Source organism: Erythrolamprus reginae, chromosome 3 (genome assembly GCF_031021105.1).
Source record: "Erythrolamprus reginae isolate rEryReg1 chromosome 3, rEryReg1.hap1, whole genome shotgun sequence".
In the NCBI taxonomy this organism is placed as follows: domain Eukaryota; kingdom Metazoa; phylum Chordata; class Lepidosauria; order Squamata; family Dipsadidae; genus Erythrolamprus; species Erythrolamprus reginae.
In genome coordinates this window covers 44,910,810-44,925,559 of record NC_091952.1, presented here as the reverse complement: position 1 = coordinate 44,925,559, position 14,750 = coordinate 44,910,810, and the positions used below count along the sequence as shown (strand labels likewise).

At 38.3% G+C, this 14,750-nt stretch overlaps 1 protein-coding gene across 2 annotated transcripts in view; it reads left to right on the top strand.

Annotated features, from left to right (window-relative positions):
* The first annotated feature begins 2,045 nt into the window (after window positions 1-2,045).
* Window positions 2,046-14,750, top strand: part of IPO13 (importin 13) — a 64,467-nt gene continuing 51,762 nt past the window's right edge. Inside the window, exon 1 of one of the 2 annotated variants that reach the window (XM_070745036.1) lies at window positions 2,046-2,912. In XM_070745036.1, coding sequence (XP_070601137.1) covers window positions 2,841-2,912 — 72 coding nt within the window. In that variant the 5' untranslated portion in view covers window positions 2,046-2,840. The remainder of the gene's footprint in view (window positions 2,913-14,750) is intronic. The other variant, XM_070745035.1, reaches the window with a different exon arrangement.

Here is a 14,750-nt window from a genome sequence, read left to right as displayed (position 1 = left end):
GTTCTGAACCTTTCTAATGCCACAACCCCTTAATACAGTTCTTCATGTTGTGGTGACCCCAACCATAAGTCTAGTGCAAATTCTCCCAACAGAGCTTTAAGCTGATTGGCAGGAAGGTCAGAGGGACACCCCCCTGCAAACACCTGATTGGTCGGATTGTAAAAATATGTTCCAAGGCGCCAGAATAGAAGCTTTAGATCCTAATACCATGGCTTTTGATGGTGCCAATTTTTCATCCTAAAACTGCACTGGATGGGATCAGAGTAGAAACTAATTTTTATTTTACTATATTCCCTATTCAAATCGGATAAAAAGTAAATGACATTTAAACAATTGCTTTGCCATCATGTATTTTATTTATTTTTTATTTATTTGTTTTGTCAATAATATTTAAATGCAAGATTCTAGTAAAAGTCTAAAACTTGAAAGAAAGAAGCATTAGAAGTAATAATATTCATATACATGCAACAAGTAAAAATAAAACAGTAAGGACAGGGGATGGAAGGCACACTGGTGCACTTATGCACGCTCCTTTGTAATTTATATCTTCTGCCACTTGGAAATCTGCAACTGATTGAAAGCTTTTGGAAGCTGGGGGTGTGGGGTGCTCATCTGGGACTTTAGGATACACACATTTATGAGCTGTTTAAGCATCTCTGAGCTACTCTGTGTAGGACTCAGCCGAGCAGCTTTATATATTTTGCTGTCTGAGGCAAACAGCTGGCAGAGCATTTTCAATGTCTACCCCACACAGGAGACAGCGGCCTTGTTCAGGAAATCCAGAGCATTTGGAGGAAGCCTGGCCAACTTTGCTTCTGCAGCCAGAGGCAGTCTCCTATTCATCCAATCTATCTAGCTTGGAAATGACCGGGCTAACCCTGCATTTGTCATAATAAGTATTTCATTGCTCTTACAAGCCACATCAGAAGGAAACCAGGAAATAAAATGATTGATGGCTGATTCTGTGCTATCCAGTTGGTGCCAACTCTTAGCAACAGTATAGAGAGATGTTCTTTATGATCTGTGTCTAACATTCTCCATCATGTTTTCCAGCAACTGCTATCGTAACTCTATCCATTCACCTTGCTGCTGATTCGCCCTGTTCTTTGCCTTTCTTTCCATCTTTCCTATCCATATTAGAGCCTTTTTCAGAGAAACATGTCTTTGACCTAATTTGTCCAAAATGTGAACATTTGATCCTGGCTACTTGCATTTTAATCCTGCTGCTTCTTCGAAAGGAATGGAATGGAATAGAATTCTTTATTGGCCAAGGAATTTGACACAAGGAATTTGTCTTGGTGCATATGCTCTCAGTGTACATAAAATAAAAAGATACATTTGTCAAGAATCATGTGGTACAACACTTAATGATTGTCATAGGGGTCAAATAAGCAATGAAGAAACAATCAATATCAATAAAAATCTTAGGATACAAGCAACAAGTTACAGTACAGAACCAAATACAGTAACGATATACTCATGCATAAGGGCGTACATAAGTACAACAGGGTGCCTACCATCCCTGTCCTAAGTTTCTCTCTCATTAGTACCAATATCATGTATATAAACAGTTATTTGTATACTACCAATACGTACTTGACAAAAATAAATAAAATAAAATAAACGACAAAGACGGAAAAATAGAACCAGAAAGCGACGAACACGTTGAGAGGGGAAACAATAAAACATATAAACGTTAATACATATTAAAATTTTAAAAAAACGTGTGACAAGAATCCAGGACTTTTTGTCGAAACACCCCCCCCCCCCGTTATTAAAAGTCCCCACGTTCATCTCATCATTTTACCAAGCGCCATTTTATTCCCCCCACCCCCTAAAGAGTGTGGGAAAGAAACACGGTCCGCTGAAACTACAACTCCCACCCATTGTTGCCCTCGCCCTATTCGTTAACGCGCCGATCAGATTTAGAACTACAATTCCCGTAATCCAACGCGGAGAGGATGGTCCTCCGCAAACAGGAGAGGGTTGTCCTCGTTGCCTGAATGGAAGGGCGATATTAACTAACCCGGCAGACGGCGTTTGATACGGACCGCCCCTGTAAAGCGCGCCAGGACCCCGTTCTCCTCCTTCGTTTAGATCGCCCAACCCAACTGTCAGTCAACAACCAGTCGGGTTTGCGGGACAAGGGGGGAAGCGGCGGCGGTAGGTTGCCGCCTCAGGCAGGGAGACCGACCCACCAACTGCGGAGCGGAGGGGGTCGGCGAGCCAAGAGAAGGAGGCAGGCAGGCAAGCGAGACGCCCATCGTTCAGCTGTGAGACGGACCGGTACTTCCTCCGCCATTAAAAAGACAGAAGGGCAGGCGGACCGAAGGATTCCTCCCCCCCAAATAGGGATTGGTATAGCTTTCCCTTTGATTCCGTCCGAAGACCGGGTCGTTTCAATTCACCTGGCCGGGGGGGGGGGGAAGAATCCCTCTCCCCAAATTGAGGAGAGGCAGGTATTTTAAAAAAACAAAACCTGCCCATTCACTCCCGTGGCCCCGCCGGGGACGTAGAGGCTCGCCCCTCCTCCTATTGCAGACAAGCCGATAGGCGCTCCCCCTCGCCCCATTGGCACCCATTGGGGAGGAATCGGCTAAAGTGGTCGCGCTGAGCCATGCGCCCAGTGTCTCTGCGGAGACGAGCGGAGGGCCGGCCGCCCCATTGAAAATCAAAAGAATACAACAGACCGGCCGCCGGCCCTGCCGAGGCGCCCCTTTCCTTGTGCCTCCGCCTCCCGCCATCCTCTTCCTCGCGATGCTGCTGCCCAGCTCGAGCTGAAGAGGAAGAGGACGAAGGGCTCCGGGCTGGCGGGGGTGGGTGGGTGGGAGGGAGGCACCATGGAGCGCCGAGGGGATCCGGCTTTCCACCTCCAGCAAAACCTGGAATTCAACGTGGAGAACGTGGAGAAGGTGAGAGCTGCGCTGCCAGGTTTTTTTTTTGTGGAGGTGGTGGGGGGCGGAAAGTAGGGGCTGGTTCCACCTGCCGGGTGGGGCTTGGGGGGGTGTTGCTGTGCTCCCCTCGGGTGGAGTGGAGGAGAGTTTCGGATGCCCCTCTTTGGGCTTCCTGCCACCTAAACAGTGACTGTTTAGATGTGCCCTTCCCTTTAGTCAGCAGCCCAGCTTGCTCCATCTTCATCTTCAGAATAACTTGGTATGATGGCCCTCTTCTGCATTTGCTTTACAGTAGTGTGACTCCATAAAATCCATTGGGCTATTTCCACTTTGTCTTGATTTTTTTTTTGTTAAATTTTTTTGATCCTTCCTGCTTGTCACTTCCCAATAAGGAAATTTTAGGGATGAATTTGACAGGGAAAGAGGAAATGATTCTGTTGCTGCTGCTGCTGCCTTAGAGAAGTGATGCTTTGTCCTCTCTATACTATCTCTCTCTCTCTCTCTCCCTAACCACCCACCCACCCATCTCTCTCTGTCTCTCTCTCTGTCTCTCTGTCTGTCTGTCTGTCTATCTATCTATCTATCTATCTATCTATCTATCTATCTATCTATCTATCTATCTATCTATCTAATCTAATTAATCTAATCTATTGGATTTTTAAGGCACCCAACTCCTTCCGGATTCTGGGCGGCATACAACAATTTTTTAAAAAAATTCAAAACAGTAAAACTAAGTGTAAAACCATTCATCCTTCTTGGCTGGAGCTGGATGATATCGCTCAAGGGCCCCAGGCCTGCTGGCCACCCTCCTAGCCTACATCCCCCTGAAGGCTAGGAGGGTGGGGGCAATAGGGACCTGGGGAGGCAGTTGGTTCCAGAGAGGATTTATATTCCTAGAATAGATCCTCTCCATTCCTTTGAACCCAGCGTAGGTCAGCAAACTCTTTTGTTCTTCAAGAGTTTCGGGTATACAATTCCTCTGATTGTCAAAAACACAGGGATTTAGACAGATTGAGAAATCTGGGAGTTGATTTTTTTCTGAGAGAGAAAATCAACGTGGTTCCTTTGTTGCTGCTTTATCTTTCTTGTATGGTTTTACCTGTATCTGTCACATGCATTTCCCCCCTAATTCATAGCAGTCATTTCACTAATAGTGAAGGGTGATGCTGGTTTGGTAACATCAACTTGAACATGGGTGTGTCTTTCACTCTGTTTCCGGGCAGTAACTGCTAACAGACATCTGAAAAGTTCTTATGGATGCTTTTTCCTGTATTTATCATTCACTGTGTTTTGTTTACATTAACACTATTAATAATTAAATTTATTGAGGTTATACTATTGTAAGACAAAAAAAAAATATTAGCCTTAAAATGGCAGTTTCTTATTGTTATATGAGAAACTCATGTAGCTGGTTGTGGTCACTGAAATAATAAAGGAAGCAATGCAGCATGATTTCTTCAACAGAATGGAAAGATGTGATAAAAGACCCAAACATTACATTTATCTATACTCTGATGTTATATCTTCTAAGGTTCCTATTTTTGCTCTGTACATTACTACTAGTCACTGTTAGAGTGAAGAGAGCATGGCTTTACTTCAGAAATGTGAAGTCATTCGTCAGTCGATGGCAAAAATGTAGACAATTCTACACTATTTGATATTTCTGAAAGGCAGTTTATGATTCCTGTTTCAGTAAAAACTACAGGTACAGTGTAGTCCTTGAGTGTTCATTCAGTGAACACTCAAAGTTATTGAGTGTCATATCACTGAAAAAAGTGATATGACCATTTTTCACACAACCATTGCAGTATCCCTGTGGTCATGTAATCAAAATTTGGGCAACTGAGCAACTGGTTCATATTTATGATGGTTATAGTGTCCTTGGGTCATGTGATCCCCTTTTGTGACCTTTTGACAAAGTCAATGAAGAAGCCAGATTCCCTTAACCGTGTTAATTTAATAAATGCAGTGATTTACTTAACTGTGACAAGAAAGATTGTAATATTAATTTAACAATGGATGTCCAGGTGCCGCCTCTATGTTGGTTGAGGCAGGCAGGATTCCCGCGGGTACTATTTGTTGGGGGTCAAGGGAAAGGGAGGGTTTTGCCTTCTCTTTCTGCTCAAGATCCCCATGTGCAATTGGTGGGCCACTGTGTGACACAGAATGCTGGACTCAATGGGCTTTGGCCCAATTCAGCATGGCTCTTCTTATGTTCTTACAATGTAAGAACATTACAAACAGAAATTTTGAGCTCAGTTGTGGTTGTAAGTGGAGAACTATCTGTATACAGCATCACTGTCAAATAGTTTAGTCCGGAGTGACTGTCATCTCGAATATCTACATTTTTCTGTGATGCTTTTCTTGAAACAAATTTATTATAAAAGCATAATTTTAATTAATATTTTATTGATTTTAGAAAAATGTTTAGAAAAATAATCCTACAAGGCAGACATTCCCTAGAATGGCTTTTTAAAAATTACTACTGAATTCATAACTGTTGTGAAATTAATCGAGGAGCTCATAATCATAACAATAGAATAGAATAGAATAGAATTGAATTTTATTGGCCAAGTATGATAGGACACACAAGAAATTCATCTTGGTGTACATAAAATAAAATATAAGTTCCTCAAGAACCGCAAGGTACAACACTTAATAATAGTCCGGGTACATATAAGCGATCAAAACATATTAGGAACAAGTCAACATAAATTGTAATGATACAAGCAACAAAGTTTCAGTCATACAGTCATTTGTGGGAGTTATTTTATATCACTTAACTAGTTTTTTATAGTATCCAAGTAAAAATAGATGCCTATATGCAATATGCTGTGATGACTAGGTTATAAAATGAGTATTAAGAAGAAAGTGGGGAATAAGTATTATAGAATTGATAGTAGGATATACAGTATTTAAGGTCCATCATAACTAGTGAAACAATACAGTATATAAAGAGATAATACACGAAACTTGCCAAACATATGAGCTTTAATTAGCTTTCCTCAACTTACCTAGAAAATGGCAGGAATTATATAGTTCTGCATAACTAGAAGCTATCAAGTTGAAGAAAGTTAATTCTTACAATTCTTTGTCTTCCAAAGAACCTGAAATCAAAATGGATATGCCTATTTGTCAGCAATTAAATTCTGTGTTTACAAATATGAGCAGGCTGATTACCTGTTCTGTGATTAAGTAGAAAAGGATAGAAATGGGGACTAATAAAAATAGGGCATTGAATGGATAGATATATAATTAAAATGAGAATCCCAGTCTTTGAATGATAAAAACAAATTCTTAGGCTTTATGACTGTCATAAATATCGAATGATTAATTATTATTAATGTCTGAATGGAAGTGGAGAGTGTTTTAATACATTTCTGAGGGCCCAAGGAACATATTTAGGACAAACTAATGTATAATTTGCAAAGTTGAGGTACATTTTTCTTTTTTTAAAAAGTTCATGATGCACATTGAAGACTTACTCTAAGGTTAAATGCAGATGGAAATTGGGCTTTCGTGTCTTTGTTAGCTTTGAAAAATATTCTGCATTCCACCTGAACTATTTAGGCAGATTTAATTCAAGCAACTTCAATCTATCTGCCATTAATACTCACTGTATTCCCAGCAGCATTAAAGTAGCTACTCCCTGTTGTACAATACCCTAAATTGGTTTATTGTGTTGTGCCTTAGGAGCTCATCAGTTAAGATTATTTTATTCATTTTGTTTTCAAGCAATACCCCAGTATTGTCCTCCTTTCAGCCAAGTTACAAACTGTGGTTAGAATCACCTAGTTTGCTTCCCTTTTGATTTTGATAGGTTATATGAGCAGATAGCAGATGCCTCCTTTGAATCTTGAAACTCGATTACTACATTCTGCCATTTGCACAGGACATATACACGAAAGATTCCGGCATTCTGCAAGATCATGTGTTAGGCAGGAGCGGCTTCTGTTGCCTGATCTCCTCCTGGGTAATGCTGCTTCATCATTTCCCCTGGAGAGAAGGCCTAGGCAGTTCTTTTGTGTGCCTTGACAATACAACAAATGTTGACATCAGGAAAGGTCAGGACACTCCAGGGGGTGATTAGCCTTGTAAGTGGTGGGGGAAGTGGATATGTAGAAGTTACAGCCAAGGGGCTTTGCAGAATAGCTGCTGCCCTAGCTAAAAGTGGCCACCCCAATCTCCGAAAAATCTTTTGGCTCCTCCCACATTCACCCCCCCCCCTTCCTCAGTTCTGTCTCAAAGGGGGGTTTGGGTTACTGTCTGGCATTGCCTAGTATGAAGCTTTCCTGCGAAACACAGCTTGCAATGGGAGGGCAACAGTTGGGTAACCAGCTGTGGAAAAATGTGAGCCCTTTCTGCAGGGAACTATGTAGCACTGGGCTGAATTCAGTGCCCAGTTTATACTGCAGGGAGCACTAGGGCTCAAGGTACAAGTCTTTTGTAGCAAATCCTGCTGAATCTGCCATGTGTTTTCAGCTTGAGTCTTCCTTGCTGTCTGCGGAAAGTGATGCTCTGGGAGAACACTTTCAGCTTCTTTTTTTCTGCTCTTTGCAGGTATTCTTGTAATTCTGTTTCAACATGAATCTTCTAGCTTTATAGAAAGTGTTGCAGTGTAAGGAATTAAGTTAGTTGAGGCCAACATCACATTTTTGCCTTGAGATGATAGAATAGGGCTAAAAAAATGTTGAACTAGCTTCTCATTTTTGTTTTCATTGTACTAAATTTATTTATTTATTTATTAGATATCTATGCCGCCCTTCTCGAAGCCTTTGGAGCCTGGGGAGGGTGAAAAATGAGCCTACTGGGCCCATCAGAAGTTGGGAAATGGGAAACAGGTGGTTTCCAGCCTTCAGAAGGCCTCCAGAGGACGGGGGAAGCTGTTTTCGCCCACCTCAGGCATTGAATTATGGGCGTGGGCACTCGCGCATGTGCGATAGTGTGCGCCCATGCTCTTTCAGCACCCAAGGAAAAAAAGGTTCACCATCACTGACTTAGATTAATTAAGTTTAATAGGATGGAGAGGGGCGGCATATAAATCCAATTAAATCTAAATCTAAATGCAACTAAAGACATGCCTTTATTTTAACAATGTCTGTATTTGCTGTTGGTAAATAATACTGTGTAGTGGGCTGCAATAGGCAACAACAGACCAGCATAGATACAGGAGCATTTATTGATTCGAACTGAACTGAGGAACAGAGCCTTAACCAATGATAATACTAGAAAGAGCCCGCCCAAATATGAATGTTCTAAGTTTCCCTCCAAAACATTTGAGCAAACCCTTTGCTCACCCTAGCACAAAGTCAAAACCACCAGCATGAAGATGATGAGTGGGACCTCATTGAAACATCACCAGGAATCTGTGAAACTTACACAGAAAGAAATACGAATATGCCAAGACCTTTATACCAGTACCTTTGAAAATCTATGAATATATATATATAATTTTAAAATTTCAGCAAAAAACATGTGATACATACAGAATATAGCTTCTTGGCTATGAACAAAATTAACTGCCTTCAAATGGCCCTGGGTTGGGCTGAGAGGCAAAAAGGAAGCTGTGATGCTCCCTCAATATACCAGGGTGATCTGACAAAAAAACCATATAGCCCCTCCCTGGTACTAAGCTGAAGGGATCAGATCTTGTGGCCTAGAGGTTAATTCTCTGCCTTACAAGGCAGAAGCTGCAGGATCAAATCCCAGTAAGGGTATGGCTAGCTGATGAGGCCAGAACAAGGCCGAAATGTGAGACCACATTTGGAATATTGTGTTCAGTTCTGGAGACCTCACCTACAAAAAGATATAGACAAAATTGAACGGGTCCAAAGACGGGCTACAAGAATGGTGGAAGGTTTTAAGCATAAAACGTATCAGGAAAGACTTAATGAACTCAATCTGTATAGTCTGGAGGACAGAAGGAAAAGGGGGGACATGATCAAAACATTTAAATATATTAAAGGGTTAAATAAGGTCCAGGAGGGAAGTGTTTTTAATAGGAAAGTGAACACAAGAACAAGGGGACACAATCTGAAGTTAGTTGGGGGAAAGATCAAAAGCAACATGAGAAAATATTATTTTACTGAAAGAGTAGTAGATCCTTGGAACAAACTTCCAGCAGACGTGGTAGATAAATCCACAGTAACTGAATTTAAACATGCCTGGGATAAACATATATCCATCCTAAGATAAAATACAGAAAATAGTATAAGGGCAGACTAGATGGACCAGGAGGTCTTTTTCTGCCGTCAGACTTCTATGTTTCTATGAAATAGTGCTATCCTAGTCTCTCTTAATTTAAAAAATTCAGCAAAAGACGTGATACATAACAAATCAATACATAACAAATATTTTGGTCCATTTATTATTCTTTGAATTACAATTGTCTTCTGACTGAGAGGGCAGTATTGGAAATTGGACATATATCAGATTTAGGGGAAAGAAGTAATCCAATAGATTTACTTACTTGTACTTATTAGGGAAAATTTCCGGAAAGGATCACCCAACTAGTGATACAATTTATTTATTTAAAATTTAGTTGGAATTTCAGTGTATAAAAGCATTTAATGTGTGTGTTAGAAATGAAAACAACATGAAGGGACATTGTCTCATGTTTGGTAGAAGTCTCAAAAAGCTGAAAAATTGAATTGCTTTTTCTTTCAGTACTTTAAATTCCAAGTTACCGGTATGTGTTTTAGATCAGCAACTTTGCAGAAATGATTTGGGACTATCTTCTTTTGAATCTGTAGATGAGAACATGAATAAAGAGTCTTGCAGTACTTTGTAATAAAGCCTTGTATTATCAAGAATACACTTTCTGATTTTATAGGCAATGAATCACTTTACCACAATCATAGCTCAATTAAAGTAGGGTTTGTTTTTTTTACTTACAAGAGAAATGACATAGAAACATAGAAGTCTGACGGCAGAAAAAGACCTCCTGGTCCATCTAGTCTGCCCTTATACTATTTTCTGTATTTTATCTTAGGATGGATATATGTTTATCCCAGGCATGTTTAAATTCAGTTACTGTGGATGGATCTTCTGCTTGTCACAGCCTATGGAATATTCTAGGCCCATAATGGCGAACCTATGGCACACGTGCCACCTCTGGAGCCTGGGGAGGGCAAAAACCGGGCCTACCTGGCTCGCTGGAAGTCAGGAAACGGAGGAACGGGATGTGTCTGTGTGCAAGGGGTGGGGCATGGGGGGGTTATGTGTATATGCACGGGGGGTTGGACATGGAGGGCATTATGGATATGGACGCACGCTTGGCACCCAACGAAAAAAGGATTCAGGATCACTGTTCTAGGCACTTGGTTAAAATTTCATCTTTTATATTCACTTACTTTTCCATATAGCTGACATTGTAGAACTAAATTGAAGTGAAAGTTTGGGAAATTCCAACTAAATTCAGCAGCAAGTAGAAAACTCACAATTTTTGTTCTCTTAATATTTTAGCTGAAAATGTTCTGGGGGTGTTGGCTTTCGTGCCGGCCCAAACAACATACATCTCTGCTTCAGGATATTCTTTTGTTCTTCCTTTTCCTGTACTTCTTTCTAAAACTTTTCTTTTGAAGCTTTTCAATCATTCCTGTTTCTTTTGTGGGCATATATATGTAGCAATGTATGGATTTCCCAGTTGAGGCTAGATAATCTAAGAATTGACATTTATGCTGTTACCCTAGAAAAAGAAGGTTGGTTTCCATCGCTTCCAATTTAAGGTACTGAGTTTCAGGGCTAGATGATGTGACAGCTAAGACAGCTACCTTCAGAACAATATACTGGGGAATAAAATATAACTGACATCACAGTATTTTATTTCAAATAAAAATCTGAGTTGGCTTTCCAACATGGGCTTGGCAGCAAATTATAAATCTTATTCTTCTCTTTAGCTTGAATTGTCTTAAAGCTACTGAATGGGGTTTGCCTTGATTAAAATATTTACTGTAGATAAAGATGAAGCTATGAACAATACAGTTAATTGCTTAATGTTAATGCAAAGGTTTTTTTAAAAAAATATTCTCAGAGGTTTAAATTGAAACTTATTTTCATCCTTCCAAAATAAACAGATGTTTGGTGCAGTGTTTGGTGGTCTTAAAGTCAGTTGTACATATATTCATATGATGGCCATTTCTGACCTAGGAATCACTGGTTCCTCCCTTGTACAACTGAACCATTATTGAAGAGGTGATTCAATAAATTATTGGCAATTTTTTTTTTTAAGTCCAGTGTCCATTTTCTTGCGAGCTATGGCTGAGTTGTGGCCTAGCGTGGAGCTACTTTTGGAATGGAAACTACTGGGACCAAAATATAAGCAGATTTTCTGCCAACAGTTTTAGCATAAATACATACTAAAATTCTTTTAAAATGAAATCCATAGAACTACTAAACTCTTTTAGAGATAGGATGCTGAACAATTTCAGCAAAAGAAGCTACTGCTTATTTACTGCTTTGTCCTGCTCGGTGTGCATTGTATTCATAAATATCTGAAATACATTGTTAGTGGCACATGAATTGTTTTCTTGGTACTATGTTTAATAGAGGTTCCTTTGTTCTGTTTTTTCCTTGGTTCTTGTATTACCAGATGTCAGTGTTTTTAGATAATGGGGCTTTTATCCCTTAAATCACAATGAAGATTGTATTAAATAGATTGGCCTCATGGTAAGAGCTGTCTCTGAACTTCTAGTGCTGTCTCAGATAGTTGCTCTAGTCTAGTCTATTCATTCAAAAACGTATTGACATTTTAACATTTAAAAATCTACCTGAAAATAACTATTTTGCATTTGATTTTTTTAAAATAGAATTTTAAAAATAAGATGAAAGAAGTGAGCTATAGTTTTAGTGGCTTTGAGGATAATACTGTTATAAAATTAATGCTTCCAAATGTTTGATCTATGTTGGATAAAAGACCTGGCATGAAAAATGACCAATCAAGACCAGGGAAATTCCCTAAGCAGGGCATTTTCAAATCAAAACTTTATTACAGGCAGATTTAGAGCCAGGGTGTATAGCATATATACTAAAATCTGTAAATATAAATAAGCATAAAATATAATTAACATGGTAATAGTAAGGATAATATAATAGTACAAAATAATATAGAAATAATATGGGTAATAATACAAGCATTAGGACTTCTGGTGAAGACATGATGCACTGAAGACATCCCTGAAGAAGTAGGGATGAAACTATGGCCAAAGTTGATGGGCAGGTTCCAGGGCTGCCAAAATCTCTCTGGTGAAAAGAGAGATTATCAGATTACTCCAGAGTCCACTCCAGACAGTAGGTCCTCATAAGTAAAAGGGCAGGAACTGATCTTTTTGTGATCTATTTGTGAGTTGAGCAATCGGGAATCAAGGATTCCATTAATGTAGCCTTTAAGAAGATAAGGTTGGACTGATCCTCATTTCTTAATCACTTTGAAATAAACTTTTTATTATTTTTAAAATATTGAGTACCTGTGGAATAGCAAGTGTCATGATATTCACTGGGTGGGTTTCCTTCAATTCTTTATTAAAAAAGTTTTTAAGTTACGGATTTTATTCTTTTTTAATTAATAACAAAAGGGTGTTTTTAGAATGTTGTAAAGGAATTTTAAAGGTCCAAATGGATTTTGCCCCTTTTTATCACCATGTAAACCTTTTATTCGAGGTAGTCAGGGCGACTGAATGGAGTTGGATTTACTAGTTGGATGTTCTTCCTGATGCCTATGTAGAGTTTGCAGCAGATATTTTCTCTTTGTGTCCTGAGAGAGAAACATTTGTCACTGCCTAGGATTGAACTTTTAACCTTCTGAGTGGGAGGCAAGCATCTTCACCTCTAGGCCACCACAACACTCATTCTGATGGATTTAATGCTAACAATATGAAACAGAACAAAATAATTCTTCTTGTGGGAATCTATGTTTTTGCATTCAGAAGGAAAACAACATGATAAAATGGACTTGAAGATGGACATTAGAGGAGCACCAGAAAGAAATATAGATTATTGTTAAAGGGGAAGAACACTTAAACTCGATTTGCTAATGCAGAAAAGAGCAACATCTTTTAACAATGGATGCACTGAGAGATATTTGTGATAATGTATTCATAATGTTACTTTTAAAGATCTCTGCCATTATTGATAAACTTTATGATAATATGCAGCATGTTTTACTGGACAAGTCTGAAATTGATTCAAATGTACAGTAAACTTAAAATTAACAGGCTAAAAGAAAGGTATGGAACAACATGAAATATTAAATATAGAAATGAACCTGAGTATAATGGAATATGAGAATGATCTTGGAAGATGGAAATGATCAGATAAAAGGGGGAAGAGCCCATAACTGATTATTGGGCAAAGAAATAAACTTTGAAAGGAACTATCCTAATTTATCAAGGGATAAAAAGATATAACAGGGGATTTGTACTTTAAGACATGCAAGGTTCTATTAATGTAGTCTTACAATAAATATAATTAGTTCATTTGCCATGTTTCCTGTTTGATCTATTTGTGAGTCTGTCACTGGCTGTTGTTTTGATAACTAAAAAGGATATACAAATAGTAAACAAGAAGACTGTCTTAGATAACTTTTCTATACTGGATTTACAAAAGGGATTTGTTAATGTTGTCAGTGATTTTGTAAAAAGAGATAAAGAAAAATGACAAGAAATCAAATGGTTGGACACTATATGAAGGGACTAAATATAATTGAAAGCAAGAGGAAGGAATGTAAAGTTGGTTTATTTGACCAAAATTAAAATAGATAGGTTGCTAATTTCTAATGGAGTTTTTTCTAATCAGGATTGGATTATAGTGTTTTAAGGTTTTGTTTAAAGATACAACTTTTATATAATGGGATGGGAAAATGTTAATTAAAGATTCACTGTAACAATATTAACAGAGCATAATGTGGCTCAGGGACAGCAGGGCATTTTCAATAGCATCCTTTCATTGAAGTATTTCTTTTTATCTGTCCTTTCATTCAGCATCATTGAAAGAACTCACTTTCTACCATCATATGATAAGAATGTCTTTATTGATTCTTGCAAATGAAAAAAAACAAAATATGAAAAAGTTATAATATTTATGTAATTATTTATCAAGCATATTAAATTATATTAAAGCAACAGAAAATCTTCACAGTCCCCAGGGTATGTCACAACTTTTGAGAATCCCTAATGTTTGGAAATGGAAAGTTGAAAAATTTGATAGGCCCTATAAAAATCATGCATGTTATACATATGGTAACTCTAGATATATTGACTTATTTCTCTATTTTTTAATCTAAAAAGCCCCCCCGAGTTGTAACTTTTTGTTATAATGAAATTGATCTAACCTCTAGAAAATGTTGCCTGATTTTCATTTTTTTTAGCTATTACTGTACTGTATTCTTTTTTAGACTATATAATATATTCTTTTTTAGACTATATAATAATGTTGTATAATAACGTTTTTATTCTGTCTAACATAAAACGAACCTTTGGGTAGCAGTTGCTAATTTGTTCTATATTTTATCAAATGAATTACCACAATATCAAGATCGCTTTTCTGGTCAGTCACCATAGCTCGAATTTGATCATCATAAATGTATGTCAGCCTTTGAAAATAGATCAAACGTAGAGACCAAAGACACACGAGCTAATAATACTTTTATTATGAGGTTATAATAATTTTTAAAAATGATGCAAGTCTGAAAATACTGCCCTCTTCACTTTATCTTCATGAGAACTAAGGAAGGACATGGCTAAGACATTTTTCAAATTACGGTACATTTCTGACCTAGACTTTTTTTTATTTGACCATTGTCTTGGTTGCTGCTCTTCCTCCTTTTCCTCAAAATTATTCTTCCTGTCCATTATATTGTGA